The sequence below is a fragment of the Fistularia commersonii genome, chromosome 27 (genome assembly GCF_037954325.1).
Source record: "Fistularia commersonii isolate RoL2024-O1a breed Wild chromosome 27, RoL_Fcom_v1.0, whole genome shotgun sequence".
Classification (NCBI taxonomy): domain Eukaryota; kingdom Metazoa; phylum Chordata; class Actinopteri; order Syngnathiformes; family Fistulariidae; genus Fistularia; species Fistularia commersonii.
Window position 1 is genome coordinate 12,785,083 of NC_141310.1, and position 18,466 is coordinate 12,803,548.

General features: G+C 47.4%; 1 protein-coding gene across 2 annotated transcripts in view; it reads left to right on the plus strand.

Annotated features, from left to right (window-relative positions):
* The window catches only part of garre1 (granule associated Rac and RHOG effector 1), a 38,254-nt gene continuing 19,788 nt past the window's right edge, over positions 1-18,466 (plus strand). For both annotated transcript variants that reach the window (XR_015108880.1, XM_086174938.1), the window contains exons 1-2: positions 1-40; positions 15,537-16,913. Coding sequence is in view for 1 of the 2 variants with exons in the window: in XM_086174938.1 (XP_086031064.1) it covers positions 16,404-16,913 (510 nt within the window). In the remaining variant the exon portion in view is untranslated. The remainder of the gene's footprint in view (positions 41-15,536; positions 16,914-18,466) is intronic.

Genomic DNA, 18,466 nt, shown 5'->3' on the forward strand with positions numbered 1-18,466 from the left:
AGACGGGATTCGCTGTCAAGAGGGTGGATGCCTAGAGCTGGTAAGCGATGCGGTTATTAACTTAACCTGTCGTAACATTTTTCTCGGGTTTTACCCAAGCTGTTCGTTGTCCGCTCGCTTTCGCCGGCGCCGAGTGATGTCGATGCGCGGTATCCGGCGTTTTTAAGTTAGATCGCAGAGTCTCAGTGTGACTACAATCGTGTCGCAGAGAGCTAGCTGTTAGCCTAGCTACGTTGCCCGTGTAGCGAGAGCCCATGGAACATTGATGCGCCCATTATCGGACGCATCGTTTTGTGCACTCCTGACATGCCCGCGCCCGTTTTCGCCACGAAGGTACGCGGCTCTGAACACACGCCGTCGTTTTTGTGACACATCGCGTGGAAATGTAACCTCAGGTTTTCCTATTCAACCTCAATGTGGGGGTCTCCGATCCAGCGCATCCGCCTAACGTCGGGTTAGCGAGGGAGGAGCGATTGCTCGCTTTGGTAATATCTGTGTTCATTGCCCACCAAGTCGTGAGTCTGTGAGGCGATGCTTCGGGTCCGAACCAGCACGGATTGCCGGCGGTGCAGGTAAAACAACTAACTCGGATCCGGCGCTTGGGTGCACAGTCAGGCAGCGATCAGGCGGGTTGCACGTCCGATAATGGACCTAGTTAGTACGGCTAATAACTAATGCGCCGCAATCCTCTGCAAAAAAAAAAAGAACACTGTCGGCTAATACCTGATCGGGAAACGACAAAGACACTATTTCAGGTCTTTAGGCTGTAGGTTGGGTATTAGCTTGGTAGCAAGTGTGAAATAGTGCGACCGGTGAGCGAGTGTCAAAGTCGGGCATGCTGCGGTTTCAGGAAACCGGGCAACTGACGTCCTCGTCAAACGTGGTGAAATCGCATCGTCGTGTTTATTTCTTTCCGACCCGTAACACGTCGGCAGACTTATGCCGTGTGAGCGCCGGGTTTTTGGTGTGTGTGTGTGTGTGTGTGTTTTTTCGGCAACAGGGCTTTCAGGGCGTCAAACAACCGTATTAATAGCTGCGACATAGTGCTCCCGTGACCAGGGCCATGTCAAGCCGGATAGTTTCGGTGAAACCGGCTAACTCGGCTAGCGGGGATTCGGTTACAACTTCCTGCCAAATAGTGGTCTGCTTTTAAAATAGTCTGTGGAAGGGAGGGATTGTGTGTGTGTGTGTGTGTGTGTGTGTGTGTGTAAAAGTAGGAAACTAGCACTGTTTTCCATGATATTGAAGTTGTAAGATAAAATGCCCTACCGCACAGCTATTGTGTTAAATTGTGTAATCCTGGTGTGACCGGAGATGTGCTGTTTTTGCAGGGAATACGGTGGTCTCCTTCTCGTATTTTTAAAAACGGGTTCGGTCTACAACAGCCGCTGTTGAATTTCATCGCATAGGGTTTGCAGTGTCTGCAGGACGAGAGTCGGTGTGTAATTAAGAAGTGACATTTCCCACCGTCTCTCCGGTGGCGTCGACGTCTCGAGTCTAGCCGGGATCCGTCTTCTGAGACCATGTGGAATGCGTTTCCTGTTTTGGTCTTTGGAGTGCAGAAATCGAAGCGAAAGCCGACCACCTGGCTGTCAACAGGATTAGATCACGAAGAACAGGAATATTTCTAATACGCAGTCCCTTGACGCACGGTTATCGCTGAAATTGCATTGTTGCTTTGTATATTTTGTGTTAAATGACAAACGGTTGACACCGACAATAGTCGTACGATTTTAACTGAAGTCAATAAAATCCGGTGTACGTTTTCGACATCGATACTCCACGCGTAGAAGATTTCGCTCTTGACATCGATTTTTATCTGCCGTATGCTCCCGGCTTGATATTAAACCGAAAGTAGGTTTCGCTCCTGATAGTTGGTTATATTTTGTAAAGTTGTGCGGTTAACCAACCCAAAGTCAACATCAACAAACACGGGACTTTAGCGCGTTTCAACGCTTTTATTTTCGTTTTAATTCTGAAGAACAGTTTTACTGCCATCTTTGTTTCCAGCTGCAGTGCAACATCCGTCAAAACGTCTTCTGCGGGTAGTTGGGCAAATGAAATAATTCTGATGTTAACTTCATATCCAGTCTGTCTATTCACAGTATCTTGTGTTGACGTTCTCGTCATTTTCATTAAACTTAGCTCGGGCCTTTTTCTGGACGTCGGAAGTTCCCTCTTCAAAATATCGTAATTGTCCCCGATAGTCGTCCCGGGTAAACCGGCAGCGAGCGCTAATCCCGTGCCGTCAGGTTTGAAAGGGTATTATTTTAGACGGAAATGTTACGGCCGCTTTATTTTTATGTGACTTGGCTCGGGTTCTGCCCTTTGTTTCAAAAGAAAAGCGTTCTGAAAATGAAAGAAAGCAAACAAACAAAAAAAGCGAATGAACGCGGCACAAGTTTAGGCGTCCACTTTGCTGCTCGGATAATATTTGACGTCAAAACACACGACAGAGCGTGCATTGTCTTAGTGATTTGTTGCACCTGTTTCCCGTTTTTTGGGGAAGGTCCAGCACGTTAGATAAAGTGGGATCATCCGCCGTGCATTTTCAGCTGGATGTTATTTGTAACCTGGAACGCCTCGCTGGGAGATTTGTTTCGGTGTGAGTTAAGAAACCTGGAAGGATTTTTATTCAATAAAGATGACAAAAAGTGTTTGTGTATCCTGTTTAATGGGTTATATTTCGCATCGAGAAAGAGAACTGGATTCCATCTTTTAGGGAGGGGGGGGGAAAAAAAAAAAAAATCTGCATTTCCAATGACGGCGTGTCTTTTTCGACACGGTCCGGTTTAATCAAAAGCGCCAATCGTGTTCGACGGCAGAAAAATCTCCAGTGCAGAGCCTGCCGGAGGAATCCGTGTTCAGGTCGCGTCGTTCCCTTTATTGAGTTTTGTGAGCCCGAACAGCTTTGGTTGAAACAACCTCTCAACCTACTTGTTGACATTTGCCACAGCTGTGTCACTATGGAAGTACGTGCTTTGCTCTGCAAAATTCCTGTCTGTTTAAACTCATTCTCTCCGATGGCTGATTCAGCTGTGCATCTGAATGGCCATCGGTCTGCCCTCCCCTCCCCTCTCCACACACACACACACACACACACACACACTCACACACCCTTGTTTTTCCCTTTTTGTTTGTCAACATGTGATCTGACACACCTCGTACCGCTAAGCGAGGCAACTCCAGGTTCACTCCGGGACATTCGCGATCACCCGGGGCGGCTAGGTATTTTTCATCGGAAACGCGTCGCCATGGTAACCGCGGATCCGAGCCGTTCTGAGCGGGTTAAATTCCAGATGAGAGATCAAAACATATTAAATGTCAGCCTTCTGACTGATAAGTTCTTCAGAAAATCCCATCAACTTTCCGAAACGCGGTGCGTCAGTGTCGCCTCCCCGCCGGCCTCCAGGGCCTTTTCTTCTTCTTCTTCGCCTGCAGCTCAAATTAATCTTATCATTACTTCATTGTCGTCCATGCGTTTGAGTGGTGATTCAACCCTGTGTTTTGCAGGTAATATATTTACCTTTTAGAAATGTGTTTATTCCTCCCGAACCCCAGAAAGTCAGTGTTTGGGAGGGGCGTCGTGTTTGTTGCACAGGGGATAGGCGGCTAACGCTAAATGAATGCTAAGTTCCCGACTCTTGTTTGATATTTTCGGGCTCCGCCTCGCGCTTTTTCAGGCGTCTTTCGACGTTTCGTCAGCGTATTGACCGATCTCGGGATCCTGACCGGATGAGGACCACCCGCACAAAGTTCCTCGCCACCGCGTCTGTTTTGGGTTGAGTTAAAATCCCATATCTTGAACGCGATGAACTCCCTCGGTGATGCAGGGACAATTTTCCATAGTTCGGTCTCCAGATGAGTGTGTGAGAGCCGGAGCTTGAGGGAGCTCGTCTCTGAATGGCGTTTTCTTCGTCTTTCTAGTGACCCGCCGCCCCCCTCGCTCGCTCGCTGCACAGTTTTAGATTATTCACATGAATGTCACAGAAGCCTCTCTTGATGGGGGAAGGGGCGAGTTAACCCAGGCCGTGATATTATTAGATCCAAGGAATGCCGGCAATTGCAGCCGATTGTGTGTTTGTCTCGCTCTGGACAAACCAGTAATGACGCTTTTTTTTTTTTTTTTTTTTTTTTTTTTTGTGCTTTTAAATTTATTTTCTCTTTAAATAAAAAAAAAAAAAAAGGAGCTTGCCTTATCTATGATGTTCTTCTCGCCTTCCTGCAGATGAAGCCATTGGTTTGGTTTTCTTACCTTCCGTTTCTGCACTTTTGACATCCTGGAGATAAAATCGTTCGGTCGGTTTCTGATTCTTTGGTGAAGTTTCACGATTCGGAGACTTTATTTCAGGACTCGCTGTTGCTAAATGATCTTAAACGGCATCAGACATTCAGGTGAGTTGAGCATTAGCTTGAAGCTAATGCTAAATATTAGCTTTTGAGTGAAAGTTCAGTTCTTGGCCATTTCTTCACTCGACTAATAGAAACTTTAATAGTCAGTCGTCATTTGGTGATGAATTATTTTGGAGGTGGAACCAAAAGTTCTTTTGTTCAGTACCCGCATCTTGACGTGATCGCAGTGTTTTGCGAATCAGAGATGAGACAAACTTTATTGCTTACCAAAGGGGAAATTCATTTATCACAGCGGCGTAACAGTCAAAAAAAGGAAATAAATAGAAAGACAGGAGACAGCAGGTCAAAAAAAAAAAATATCCACAAATAAATAGCCAGCAGACAAAAACAACAACATCAGGGATGACAATGGGCAACAAACACCGGCGTGGTGTTTTCACGTCTGGTCCGGAAACAGGGACCGCAGATTAACGGCATCGCCGCTCTAAAATTAGGATTTGAGCGGAGATGCAAACAACACATCACTCTTTCCTCTCACAAAAGCAAGTTGCGGGCGAGAGTCATGATATTTATGGCGGGGGGGGGGGGGGGATTCTCAGAGACGGCCCGTGAAAGTAATATCGCGCTTCGGTATTAAAGGGCATATTGTTGAACCGGAGCCTAACAGTCCGCGACCGATCGCCGCCGTTAATGCCCTTCTACGGCGTGCGGATAGCATCTGCTCGCTTTCCGTGCATCAGCGAGACGCAGGTCGGTGTGTTGGGATTTTTAAATCTTGTGACAGGATATGCAATTGGATGCACGAAATTGACTATCCTGTTTGCACCGGCGGGGGCTTACTTAAACGAAATAGGCTGTTTTTTGTTGTTTTTTTTTTTAAATTTTTTTCCGGGCAGAGCAGAACAAGTAGCTAGTTGTCATTTCTGTGGCGCTGGAGCTCCTCGCGAGTTTACAGTGAAGCCCGAGAGGTTTTGGTAGCATGGGAAATCTAGCCGCCGTCTCCTGGGAAACCAGTTTAGCCTTAGTATGTGGTCAGCTATTTGCCCTCGCCGTCGAATGTTCCCAGTGAGATGCATGAATGCTCATGCGCCAGAGATCATCAAATTAAAACAAAAAAAAAAAAAAGGAAATTTAAAAAAAAAAAAAAAGGAACTCAAAGCTACTGTGAAAAACTCCCATGCAATGGGATACTTGTATTCATTAATCTCCGCAGGAAACATTGCGCTTGTGCTTTTCCAAGAAGGGAACAGAATTCATGGTCGACAACCAAATGGCTGAGAGGGAGATTTTCATACTTTTTGTTCCAGTGTTTTCCAGCAAAAGGGGAAAAAAAAAAGGGGAGGACAAGACGTATCGTTTTTATTCCTGTTTTCTTTTATAGAAAGAAATTACCCCGCTTAATCATTTAGGAGGAAATGCACGCAGTGTAAATTTGATATAAACCGTCACTTTTTAGAAAAGTGATGACCTATCACAAGGGTGAATCCGACAGACAGAAACGACGCATCTGGGTTTTTTGTTATTTTCAGTTTTAGCAGATAAGAGACATTAAAATGCTTCTTTTGAATTTAAAATTATAAATAAATGAAATTGATGGAAAGCATCTGCCGCCGCTGCTCCCCACATATAAATCTACCGAAGGGAATCAACAAAAACAAATTTAAGAAATAGAATATTCCTCCAAGAGCGTTTGGAAGAGATGGATTGCGTGTCCTACATTTTGCTGTCGTCAGAATTGTGGTTTGCGCAGTTTCATTCATGTTTATTATGGTTCGGTTCTGCGTCCCTTTGGTGAAATTCTGCAAACTTTGTTTTTTTTTGTTTTTTTTTCCTCTTGGTTTTCTACCCCTTAATTATAGCATAAGAATAGGTGCATTTAAAGCAGCTTTACAGCCGTTGCCACTTAGTATAGAAAAAAAAAATAAAAATAAAGGACCAGAAGGAGATTTATGACGTTAAACTGCTGCACCTCAGCTGAAGACCCAAACATGGTGTTGGCAGGGTGGCCTCTTCTTTTTTTTTTTTTTTTTTCTTTTTCACAGGAATCAAAACATGAACGTAGTTTATAATAATAAATGTTCTGCCGGGAACTTTGTGAGGCAGGGAGAAGCTCTCGCAGCACTCCTCACCTGAAGATCCTGATCACGAGGTCGTTTATGTGCTTAATGTTGATCGACGTGGAGTTGTTAACCACCAACCACCAAATATGTTTTTCTCTCCAGTGTATCTAAGCTTGATTTTGTTTTCTTCACATTTAAAAAAAAAAGAAAAAATGAAGTTATCCACATCACGCATGCTAGTTTAGGCTAACGGTCATGTACGAAGCGCTGAAGTTACGCCCTTCATCCGGTCTATTCAGATGTCTCCACCCGCTCAATATTTACAAACGCATCCATGTTTACCCAAGTCCTGTTACCTCGTGAGCAGGATCCCAAACACCGATAAGACGGGTTTCCTCTTGTTCCCGCCGGGGGTTGTTGATTTACGAACCCCCGAGGCCGCGCACCTCCGCGGTATCCTCGCTCTGGACATACATGTCAACGCATAAAGCGCTAGAAGAACGACCGATCGTGCGATCCCAAGTTGACGGTCGCGTTTCCGTTCGAACGTGCGGCGCCCTGGTGGCCGGTATGCTCCACAGTCCCGACCCGCCGTGAATATATAGGCGTCCCATTATAGGCTGAGGGAAGCATTTTCCTCCCCGCAGGTCGCCGCTAGCCTTTCACGAGTGCGACCGACGTCAGCGCCTTTCATCACTTGTTGAAACCCACTGGTTGGACGTGCTAAACACCCTCCATTGTACACCTCTATTCTGGAGAGGATATGTGAGCTTATTCTGTTTGCTTTCAGCCCCGCGCTGACTGGCAGGTATGCTTTTGTGCCCCGTGGCTTCGATTAGACGGAGTCAGATGGGACTCGGTCTGTCGGCATTCGTGCGTCCATTGTGATTTCCGTGGGACGCGAATGTCATTAGTGATTTTGTCCTTTTTAGGATTTCAGTCGCTTTTGTGTCTGCAGAGAGACGACGCTTTCCTCCTCTTGAATTTGGATTCCTGCAGATACCGATACCGAAGCTCCTTTTTTTTTTTTCCCCCATGATGTTACTTTCGCAGCAGGCAGACGTTATTCGCCATATTTGTTTCAGCAGACTCTGTTTGAAGCCCACCGACGTCTATTCATATATACCGTAATTTCCGGACTATTGAGCGCACCTCAATATAAGCCGCACCGGTTAGCCGATCGCTATCTCGGGCTAAGTCGTCTTCTTAGGTGTCGGAGTCGAACGGACTCAGAATTTCCCGGTCATTTCATCGGTCCGATGTGACGCGGATAAACGTTTTAGCGGCGTGAAGCTCGTTAGCGCCCAAAGTCCATATAATAGCCACATCGTTGTTTACGTGAAAAAAGTCGCGGCTTATCGTGCGGAAATTACGGTATATATCGACGTGCTTGTGAAATGACTTCCGCTGACGTCTTGGAGTAAATTTGGCCTCAAAGATCTCAAAAAACGAGCCGTGAGGACCATCAGATGCGTTCACCTGACCCGGCTAACCCAGCTTGCGTTTCGATTAGCGGCTAACCCGGCGACCGTACCTCAGCGCTTCCGATCGTCCCGCTCCCCCGCCGCTCTCGGGAAAGTCGCAATTTTGCGGTATGCGTAACGTCAGTCCCAAATGAACGGATCTCGACCCAACGCCGAAACCGTCCGTCTTCGCGGTATCGTCTCGGCGTGGGAGAATTGGGCGTTTAAGCGTCGGTTAGCAAAGGTGACACGGGCCCTCCAGTATGTCCTTTCTGAGAGTTTCCTGCCTGCTATTTTTATTGGAGCCATAAGCTCCTTAGAAAGTCTGTTATGACATTACAGGTTAGCCTAATATAATCCGGCCTGGTCACCAGCAGGGGTATCAGTGTCTCCACTAATACACGGACCAGTGGGTATTAGGATTTACTCCATCGTGCTCCTCAGTGGGTTTCTTCTGTGGCCGGATACTAGCGCCTTGGAAATAGATGCAGTCCGGCAGAAGTGGCTACAACTTCACGGAAGGATGTATTATTTATAGCCTGTTATAAGAACAGTTTATCACACTAAATGTATTTTTAGTCTCAAACCAGAGCTCGGCAACATTTAGAAACACTTAATCTCTCACACGTCCGTCGGTTTATTTAATATTTCCCCTCGTCGCGTCCTGACGAATGTCGCTCCGCGAGGCGAACGACGGAGATACATCTACAAACCCTCTAAAACCCCCCAAAAAAAAAAAAAAACGGGATCGGAGCGAAGACCCAACATCGGCGACAGAGAAACCTATTGTCGCGGCGAACATTCAAGTGCAGAGAGACTCTCAGTCTTCCCTTTCTCACAAGTCATACAGCTGCATGTGTTGGTGTGTGTGTTCCTGTGTGCTGGTATGTGGAGATCCAGGGCCTGCCACAATACACTCCTTGTGTTGCCCGGCTCAGCCCCTGTCACACAGTTGCTCCCGGCACTTGTCCCGTCATTCGGACCGACCCGCCCGCCTCCCTCCCTCCTCCACCGGCTTCTCAGACTTTCGTCGAGTCTGCTCGGCGCTCGAGCGGAGCATCCTCCCACCAGAAAGTCGGAACGGTTAAAACCCCCCCCCCCCCGGCTCCGATATCGCGATGGCTTGAGGAGAAGTTTGCGCAACGACGGCTCTGCTTTTTTTTTTTTTTTCGTTTGAGCCCACATTAAGACGGTTCTGGGGAAATGCATTCCTTTGCTTCATTGGCAACAGATGTAGAGGAGAGCTTTTTTTTTTTTTTTTTTCTTCCCCCTTTGAGCTGAACCTTTTGGAGTTTCTAAAAACAGTGCGGTGCGCGGAGCGTTATGGCAGCTGTTTTTGCCCATACAGGCCGAAATAGACTTCACGAGCGAGCTAATGCCGGTCCTGCGGCCGGAGCGTCAGAGGGCTTGCGTTAGCTTCACAGCGGCAGATGGATAAGAAGCTGTCAGCGTGGGGAACAGCTGCCTCCGTCCGCGGCTATTAAACTACCTCGCCGTGATGCGACAGCCACGCAAATACGGGCACATAAATGTAGCCGCTATCGGTATCATTTGGGACGGCGTCCCCAAGGTTACAGACGCTGAGTTTGTCCAGTTCCCTATGGGTCAAAAACAAAAACAAATGCCGTTGAACAAACTAAAGCGCGAAGGTACCGGTATGTGTCGGACCAGATGTAGCGCTCAGCGTGGATGGATTCAAACGTTCATGTGTCGGGACGTGAATCGGGGCAGGGACCGATCAATTGTTACGATAAACGCTCCAAACCCTCCCGTGCTATGAGTTGTTCACATTTTATTTATCCTTCATCTGCACTTTCACATGAACGTCTCCATAGAGGAACATGGGTTCTTTTGGCTTCTCCGTCTTCCATTCATGTATTTGTTCACCTTTTTAAATAAAAGGTTAAACCTGAGCCATGGCTTAAAAATTAATGGTTTCATACCGACAATGCCGGAGGGTTAGTAGGTTAGTAGTGACAAAAATAACGTGTTCATTCTTAGCGCTTGTGTTTGAGCACATTTTTTCACCCAATTTAATTGATAAAACTCGGTATTTTTGCCCCTCATATAATAATAAGAACAGTATATATATTATTATATTATATCATATATTATAGATATTATTATTATTATATATTATATTGTAATATTCTGTGGTGGAAAAAAAAACAACTCACTAACCCAAGCTTACTGTTCTGTATATTTCCTGTGCATCTTGTATTTGCAGTCCTTATGTCCTTTTATTGTAAGTCACTTTGGATAAAAGCGTCCACCAAATGCAATGTAATGAAAAGAAATTAGAGATTATTAGATATTATTAGATATTTAACAGAACCTATCGATCGCCTTGTAATAGTAGCGTTCCCATTCAGGCCAAGCTTTTTTTTTTTTTTTTTTTTTACCCCCTTACGTTAGTTTTGCAGCCGATTGTTAAAACATAAAGGTAGGTTAAAACATAGCCCGCTCCACATTTAGTGCCAGACCCGATGGCATACTTGGCTTTGCATTTTTCTAACTGGCGACAGGGAGCTCGCTCCAGGAAACCTAAACCCTTTTTCCTGTCGAGGCCGAGCAGCTGACATGAGCGGCGAGCGTGTCGGCGGAGCTAACATTAGCCGGAGGACGGACGTTAAAGTGGGCTGGCCGGGTTCCAGCGCGTCCGCAGGGACCGTCCTATCACATGCGTTTGTTTGGGTGCAATCTGGGAGTACAGCGCAGCGGGAGGCTCGCGGCCAACCCGGCCTCTCGGAGAAGCATCATTAATAGCCGTGCCGTGTGTGGCTCTCCTGGGACAATCTCTGCTCGCAGATATAGCCGCTCTCCAATAAAGGTGCGCGTAGAAATGACTGCCGGAACATCCGCCCGACACCCCGGATAACCCTCTGTTTTTTTTTTTTTTTTCTTTAACCCTCATATTATGTTAAGGGTCAATTTGACCCATTGGGTCAATGGGTGAAATAGGTCAAATTGACCCTAAATGAACAACATCCGGCGTTATTTAGGCCGACTGGCCTGTGACCCGCCGTCCTCGGCTTGTTTTGCGTACAGCCGAGGAGAGCGGGGAAAGGGGTTTTTTTTTTAACTCGCCAACGTGAAAAAATAAACAGTAAACGAATTTCTCTTCCCAGGAAAATTCCAGTCCGGCCACATATTTAATCATCCGCGCACGCCGGACACGCAAGCGCGCAAAACCGTAAGCGCATTACTGAAGATTTTTACCGCCGACATTTTAACCGTGTCGTTGTCCGACAGCGTGAAAGTAGGAAAACAAACGCGAGGTAGCCTGGAGGGTAGCTAAGGTTCCGGTTTCCTGTTTACTAATGCGCTAATAAGTGTGTCAGCTAGCAAACAATGTGGGCCACCTGGCAGCTCCTTTCCCCTCCCCCGACCCGTGATTTCAGTTTATCGCTGCCGTTTAAAACACAACACACAGCCGTTGAACGTGTGTTTGCCGGCGTAAACCGGTATGGCGGCGATAGCATCTTGGATAATAATTGCGCGGCGGCGCGTGTCAGCGCTACGGCAAAGCTCCGCGTCCTTCCGACACGCACGCAAATAAAAGACGTGTCGCAACACATTTGCCTGTCCGGCGTCACGACCGACAATGATTAACCGGCCGGTTCAGAAGCCGCGACGTCTGAATGGCCTTTTTCATGATGACGTCATGGGATTTCTTATACTCCGAGCCAGCGGGGGTCAAAAGGGAGGCCGGCAAGCAGAAACAGCCGGAGAATCTCCACGAGGACACGTTTCTTTTTGAATTTTTATGATTGCGAATTGCACAAAATGCAAATTGCAATTTTAGAAATTATTTTAACTTTAAATCTAAATGTATAAATGTACCGGCATTATTTTGTTTGTAATCATCCATAAAAAAAAAAAAACAAAGGAAAACATAAATATTGATTGAAAAAACTTCTTAACCCTCATATTATGTTAAGGGTCAATTTGACCCATTTCACCCATTGACCCAATGGGTGAAATTGACCCTTAACATAATATGAGGGTTAAGAAGTCTTTTCAGTCAATATATATGTTTTCCTTTTGTTTTTTTTTGTTGTTTTTTTTACATAGTTTTTACATCGTTTTTTTTGCAAGTTTTTACATTTTTTTTACATTTCTTAACATAATATGAGGGTTAGAATATTCAAAGAAAATAGTTTGATCCCCAGGTTTTTCCGTCGCTACCGGTTTTTGTTTACCTTGCCGCTCTTTTTGGCTTTTGGAGATTTTCGTTAGCAATGCGACAAGAAAGCTTTTATGAAAAGTCGTCCCGATAAAGTCGTCGGCGCTGACATATGTCCAAATCCACACCTCATCGTTCTTCTGGGATATTTTTACAGATTTTTCCTGGCACGTTGTGTCGTGCATCGCGAAACGTCACTTCCACGTTGTTGTCGTATATCCTGAAGAAATACACTACCGGGCGAATAAAACCGATAAAATCATATTAGCAGGTTTTTTAACATTAACTTTCCCCCCCCCCAATAAAACCCTCCACTTCGCAGGAAGCACGTCCCCTTATTTTTTTTTTTTCCACCCGGCAGGGGACTGAGGAGGGCTGATATATATATTTTTTTTCCCCCCGGTGCGCCGCACTGTTTGTGAAAGGAAGTGAGGTCTGAAGGTCAGGAGAATGTTGGCGGGGATGCGGTGTGTAATGGAAGGTATGCATGTAAGGCCGCTACACGACACAGCGACAGCGAGCCCAGATGGTGTTATCTATTTGGCGGCGTCTATGTATGTGTGTGTGTGTGTGTGTGTGTGTGTGGGGGGGGGTGTTTTTGCTTCTTCCCCCTCCCTTCCCTGCAAGTTTCATCCCAAAACACAGCAGCTTTCAGCGTGGAGCTGGAAGATTACATCGTCAGAATGATCTCCCCGCTGTTTATCTAACAGATAAGTCCGCCAGTGTTGATGTTTGGTGTTTTGTCACATGTAGCATCAGCGGGAGTGTGTCGGTATCAAATTCAGTGGAAATGAGACTCCGTCGCTTCGGAGGAGTACGTCATTTGCGCGACACGAAAACATCGTTTTTTTTTCAGATCGTGTGTGTGTGTGTGTGTGTGAGGCGGAGGCTCTGTGTGTGTGTGTGTGTGTGTGCTACTTCAGATCACGGTCGGATCTGTATTATTCACAACAGTAGCACCGGATGATATTATGAAAAATATGTCAAACAAAACTGCAGCCTTTCATTTTTGACTAACAGGGCTGTTAGCGTTGATTTGTAGCCGCTCGCGCTACCGTCAGGAGAATATAGAGTAATAGAAATAAATACATTTTAAGTGTTTCCATGTATGAAAGACACTGGGAAGATATACAGGAAAAATGTTCAGCATGCCATTTGTCAGAATACTAATAAAAGTTGGGAATGAGTTAGCGTCAAATTACTTTGTGTCCACGCTGGTTGTAGTTTATCCATGGTTGTGATATAAAGTCTGAACCGCGAAGAACTTCAATCCCGCCAAGGTGTTTGAAGTATCTACACCACACGGAAAAAAATAAGATATCTGGAAGCGGGTTATCAAATTTACCCCCAAGCGCTCCCCTGCTCCCGATGTAATACCTCTATTTACGTTTACCCTTAAATGTTACTTTGTAATGAATCCACTCCTTCGCGTCGCTCGCGTCGGACGACGTCTTTTTTTTTTTTTTTTTTTTTTTTAAACCGAAACGCGTACATCACGACTATATCTCGGTGATGAAATCCATCGTTTGTTTTTCGAGCCAGAGCTTTCACCGCAGCGCAGCTCCCTCGTGTCGACGGCCGGCCTCTTGGCTAAAACCCTCGGCTAAAGCGCGGCGGCGTCAACTTGGCTTGTAACTCAAGGAGGGCTGAAATATTTGTTTGCTGCCAAACGGCCCAAACCGTACGCGCAGCATCGCAACATTATTATTAACTTCATTCCCGCTGTCACACACGTGCTAACTTGACTCGCGTTATATCTTAATCGGCGTTCCCCGGAGTACTTTTAACGCAAGCGAGCGTTTCTCGTAAGTATACGAAGTGTTTCTAATGCAATTTTCTGAGACGTCAAGTCGGTCGTAAATTTAAATCAGTCATTTAAGTAACCATAACCGGCCTGTCGCTATCCCGCCCGTTGATAGAGTTAAAGCTAAATATTTAAGTCGTAAAAAAAACGGCTTAAACTAGCCGTCCCGACACCCGGCGTCGGGTAATCATTCAGGTATGTTTGGAGGAAAACGGATCCTCGCCGTCTGGAATAAAAGCCCCGCGTCAGTTACATTTACAGCGACGCATTCCAGCGCGCCGACGCCGCTTTCGTTTCCCCACTCGAACGACGGAACAAACGCTCTTTCCCGTCGTTTCACTTGCGAATCACGGATTTTCGGTCGTACGCGGAGGAAGCGCCGTCAATTACCAGCTAGCCTTTCGCCTCAAACAAGAGCCGCGTTCAAACCCTTCCCGGATTATGACAATGATAGATTTATAATCCAGTTAGCGGGACGAGTCGTATAATAGCCGAACCCGGTGAATGGGAGGATTGTCACTCCTGCCGGAGCCCGACAGTCGAACCAGTGTCCTCCGACAATGCGGAAATGTGTCTTTTTGGAGGTGCGTCGGTCCAAACCGGACCTGGACGGAGATTCCTTTCCCTGTGAGGCACGGCGTTAGTAAGCGTCTGGAAATGTACGACTTTGAACCTCAGCCCGGCGTAACCAAACGCTGATAAATGCGGCTTAAATCATCAGTTTCTGTGGCCGTGGTTCGGTAGTATCGCGTTTTTTTGATTTAACAATAAAGAGCGGGGCGGCAAAATAGAGCCAGAAGAAAAACAGTCTGACATAAAAAGTTTTTATGTCTCCTGTAAGACCTGAAATCGTGCTTTTTTTTTTTTTTTTTTTTTTTTTTTTTTTTTTTGCCGAGATGGTTTTGTCAAGGTTGCATGTTTTTCAAAAACCCACTGTGGCTATAAAACAAAAAAAAATCATTGAATAACAATTTTTTTTTTTTTTTTTTTTTAAAACAGTCACATCGGAGGGAAATCCGTCTCCGTCCGACCACATTCGCAGCTCGGATGCAACATTTGTCGATGTGTCACTGATAAATTTGGTGGCGGGTGTTACAAACGCAGAGCGAGGCTGCAACTGTCAAATTCAACAACGTGTGTGTGCGTGTGTGTGTTTTGATCCATTTCCAAAACACTAAACGGTAAATCAGTTTTGTGCTTTTCGCTGCACGTGCACCACGTGATAACGAAACAGCGACGGCAGCTCGCGTCCCCGCGGGGTCAAGTTTGGAACGACCCGGTAATAATTTCAAGGCTTTCGAAATCCCTTTTTGAAAGGCGAAAAAAAAATCGTCGGAAGGAGCCGGGAGCCGATTCGAAAATGATCAAACCCACATGGTCTCAAAAGTGGCCCGATTACCCGGCGTCTGCAGGTACGCTCAGCATTTCTGCGGGAATTTTCCAGCATTATGATAATACCCTTGTGAAATGGCAGCCCGCGCTGACGTTCGCTGAAAAATATTTTCATAAATTACCAGCGTCGGTCCCGCTCGCCGTATCTTAATGAATTTTCACGTCTCCGACGGCGAGCTTCTCCGGCCGTCAGCCTTATTGTTCTTGGACCTGTTGTTTTGGAAGACAGGTAGATTATTCATCTCTGTCCCCTTTTTTTTTTTTTTTTCCTCTTTTAGGAAATGACCTAGAGGCCTTACAGATACATTCGTGCTTTTCGTCGCTCCAATCTGCACCCGCCGAGAGCGGCTCGATCCGCGGCGGGAAATATCTACCTCAGCCGGCGGACGGCGAGGGACTCGCCGACGGGCGGACGGGCGGATCAGCCGGCCGCTCGCTCGCCGACCCGCCGAGTCCCGTTTCGTGAAGAGGACCGGAGACAGACTGGATCTGTCCGCCCCTTCGACGCCACGGTTCCAGCATCTACTCGCTTTATTTTCCCTTCCCTCCCCCTCCGTGCTGTTGACCAGTGTTTCCTGAAAATCCTTTTCTACTTTTTGAGTCGTGCAGGCCGGTCGAGCGTTCTAGACGTACGTACGTTCACGTTTCTACTGCACAACGGTTGTTGTTTTTGTTCCCGCTCTGAAGGACAGGCGACGCACTTTAAAACCGAGCTGTAGTCAAAGTCAATGAACGCCCCCTTCTTATTATGATTGGTTCGCTCGAGGCCAGAAACACACCCCGGAGGTCAGCCTCTGTGTTTTTTTTTTTTTTTTTTGTTTTGTTTTTTTACGCCGGGCCTGACGACTCTGCAGCGGGGCTGCATGTGATCATTTCGTTTTAGCCTAGCCGCCGCCGTCGTCGCCGGTCGCCCCTCGACCTCGCCCGCTTTCCGCCGCCTCCACGAGGCGCACTGAGATGAGCCTCCGGCAGGCGAAATCCCATCTTTTTACGTGACTTGAACATTTCGAGTAGCGTTTTGGTTTTTTTTTGGGGGGGGGGGAAGGGAAGGGAAGGGAAGGGGGGGGAGTTTGTGTTTTTTGTACCGACGCCGAAAGCACTTTGCGGGGAATCAGAAAGGAGCTTCCGGTGCTGTTGCACCACTTATGTATTGTTGCAGCGCGCAACAAAGTAAAATGGACTACAAGCGTCGCTTTTTGCTCGGCGGGTCCAAGCAGAAAGTGCAGCAGCACCAGCAGTACCAGATGCCTGAGTTGAGCCGGACCCTGAGCGCCTCCCTGGCCTCCACGTGCTCGGCCTCTTCGCCGATGAGCGCCGGGGGGGTCGGCGTGCCCGGCGGCTGCCACCCGCCCCCTTCCTCCGCCGCCACCACGGCGGTGGCCGACATCCAGCAGGGTATCTCCAAGTACCTGGACGCCCTCAACGTGTTCTGCCGGGCCAGCGCCTTCCTCACAGACCTGTTCAGCAGCGTGTTCAGGAACTCTCACTATTCCAAAGCAGCTATGCAACTGAAGGACGTGCAGGAACACGTCATGGAGGCGGCCAGCAGACTGACTGCAGCAATAAAGCCCGAGATCGCCAAGATGCTGATGGAGCTGAGCGCCGGGGCCGCCAATTTTAAAGACCAGAATGACTTCAGTCTGCAGGACGTGGAGGTAAGCGTCTCGCCGCCGCCGCCGTCCAATCCCGTATTCGGAGTCCTGACGCAGGGGTTTGAAGTAACGCCTCTTCCTGCGGTTCGGCGGAGTTGCGAAGATGTTCGGCCGCCCTCTTGTCTGCGGGTCGCTCTGCGACGCGGTGTTTCCGAGCGCGGAAAGAGGATTTTCACGCCCGGTATCAAGCGGGTGCGAGGATCCCGGGTCGAGGTGCGAAAAACATCGGCCGTGCGAGAAGAGAAGCCATCCTCTGTCGCCGGACGCGATCTGCCGATATGGAAAACAAACACGGTAGCTAAGGTGTTTCCCCGCACCTTGTTTGTTTACGCGCGGGGTTTTCGAGGGCGACACGCCAAACGACGACGCGAAACTTGCCGAGACGCGCGCCGTTCCCTCCGCTCGTCGTTCCTCGCGCAGCCAGAAGTTTGGACGCCGAATTCTGAACATTTTAAGACCAATATTTCCGTTAGCTCCTCCGGCGCCGGGGACGCAAATAGCCGAAAGCTAAACGGCTAAATGGCTAAAAGCCCAGCTGCACCCGAAAGCAGAGCGGAAACACAAGCGTTTCACCCGTCGCGACCCGGTTTTTCCCCCCCGCTTATATCAATTTTTCTTTTTTTTTTTTTTTTTTGAAGCAACGCTAGCAGGTCACGGCCAAGACGCAAGCGGCGGCTGGACCTCGGTGGATGTGGCTGAGCCCAAAACAGGAAACTCTCTCGCACCACAGTCGGTAAATCTGACTCCCTGTGGTCTCAGACATGCACCGGTGAATATTAGAGGAAGCCCAAGTCTGTGAAAGTTTATACCGCAGAGCTTGGCACCTGATTCGGCGTCTGGCCGCGGGCATAAAGGGTGCATTTGTTAAAGCAGAAAAGGGGAACTCGCGTCACACCGCGGCGGCGGCCTCCACGCGACGCGACGTCTCAGCTTGGAAGTACAAACGCAGGCGTCAGCGTTATTCTGGATGAGCTCAGGCGAACGACGACATTGTTATTGTTGTTGTTGTTGTTGTTGTTGTTGGGGATCTATTATTAAGTTCATCTGGATTTCGTATGATATTTTGTGATGACGCAGCAGCGACCGGAGGCAGAACGGAGGTTTATAGTTTGAAGTTTTCTTCATGTCATCCATTGTTTGTTTGTTTTGCGCGCAGACCGACATAATGTTAATAATCTCCGCTAATCCAGGCAGGCAGTCCTTAAGTGTTTTATGCTTTAAAAGGGATTTTTTTTTTTTTTTTTTTTTTTTTTTTGCCTGCGCGAGTCGAGGAATGCTGTTTGGCAGCTGCGTACGTTATGAGGTCTTCAAAAACAAATGCATTTGTGTGTTCGGGGAGTTGCGGTATGCGAAGCCCCCCCCCCGATCTCCTTCCCCGTCGCTCACATCACCTCGTTTTTTTTTTTTTTTTTGTTTTTTTTTCCCTTCTTTTACCTCCCGAGGTAAAAGTTCAGGTCGTGGCGATCCTTCCCGTCCGTTCCAAGCCGGGCTCTCTTGCAGCTCCGTGTGTTTTCATTGTTAATCGTGCATGAAAATGTCACTGTTTGCGGAGCGTC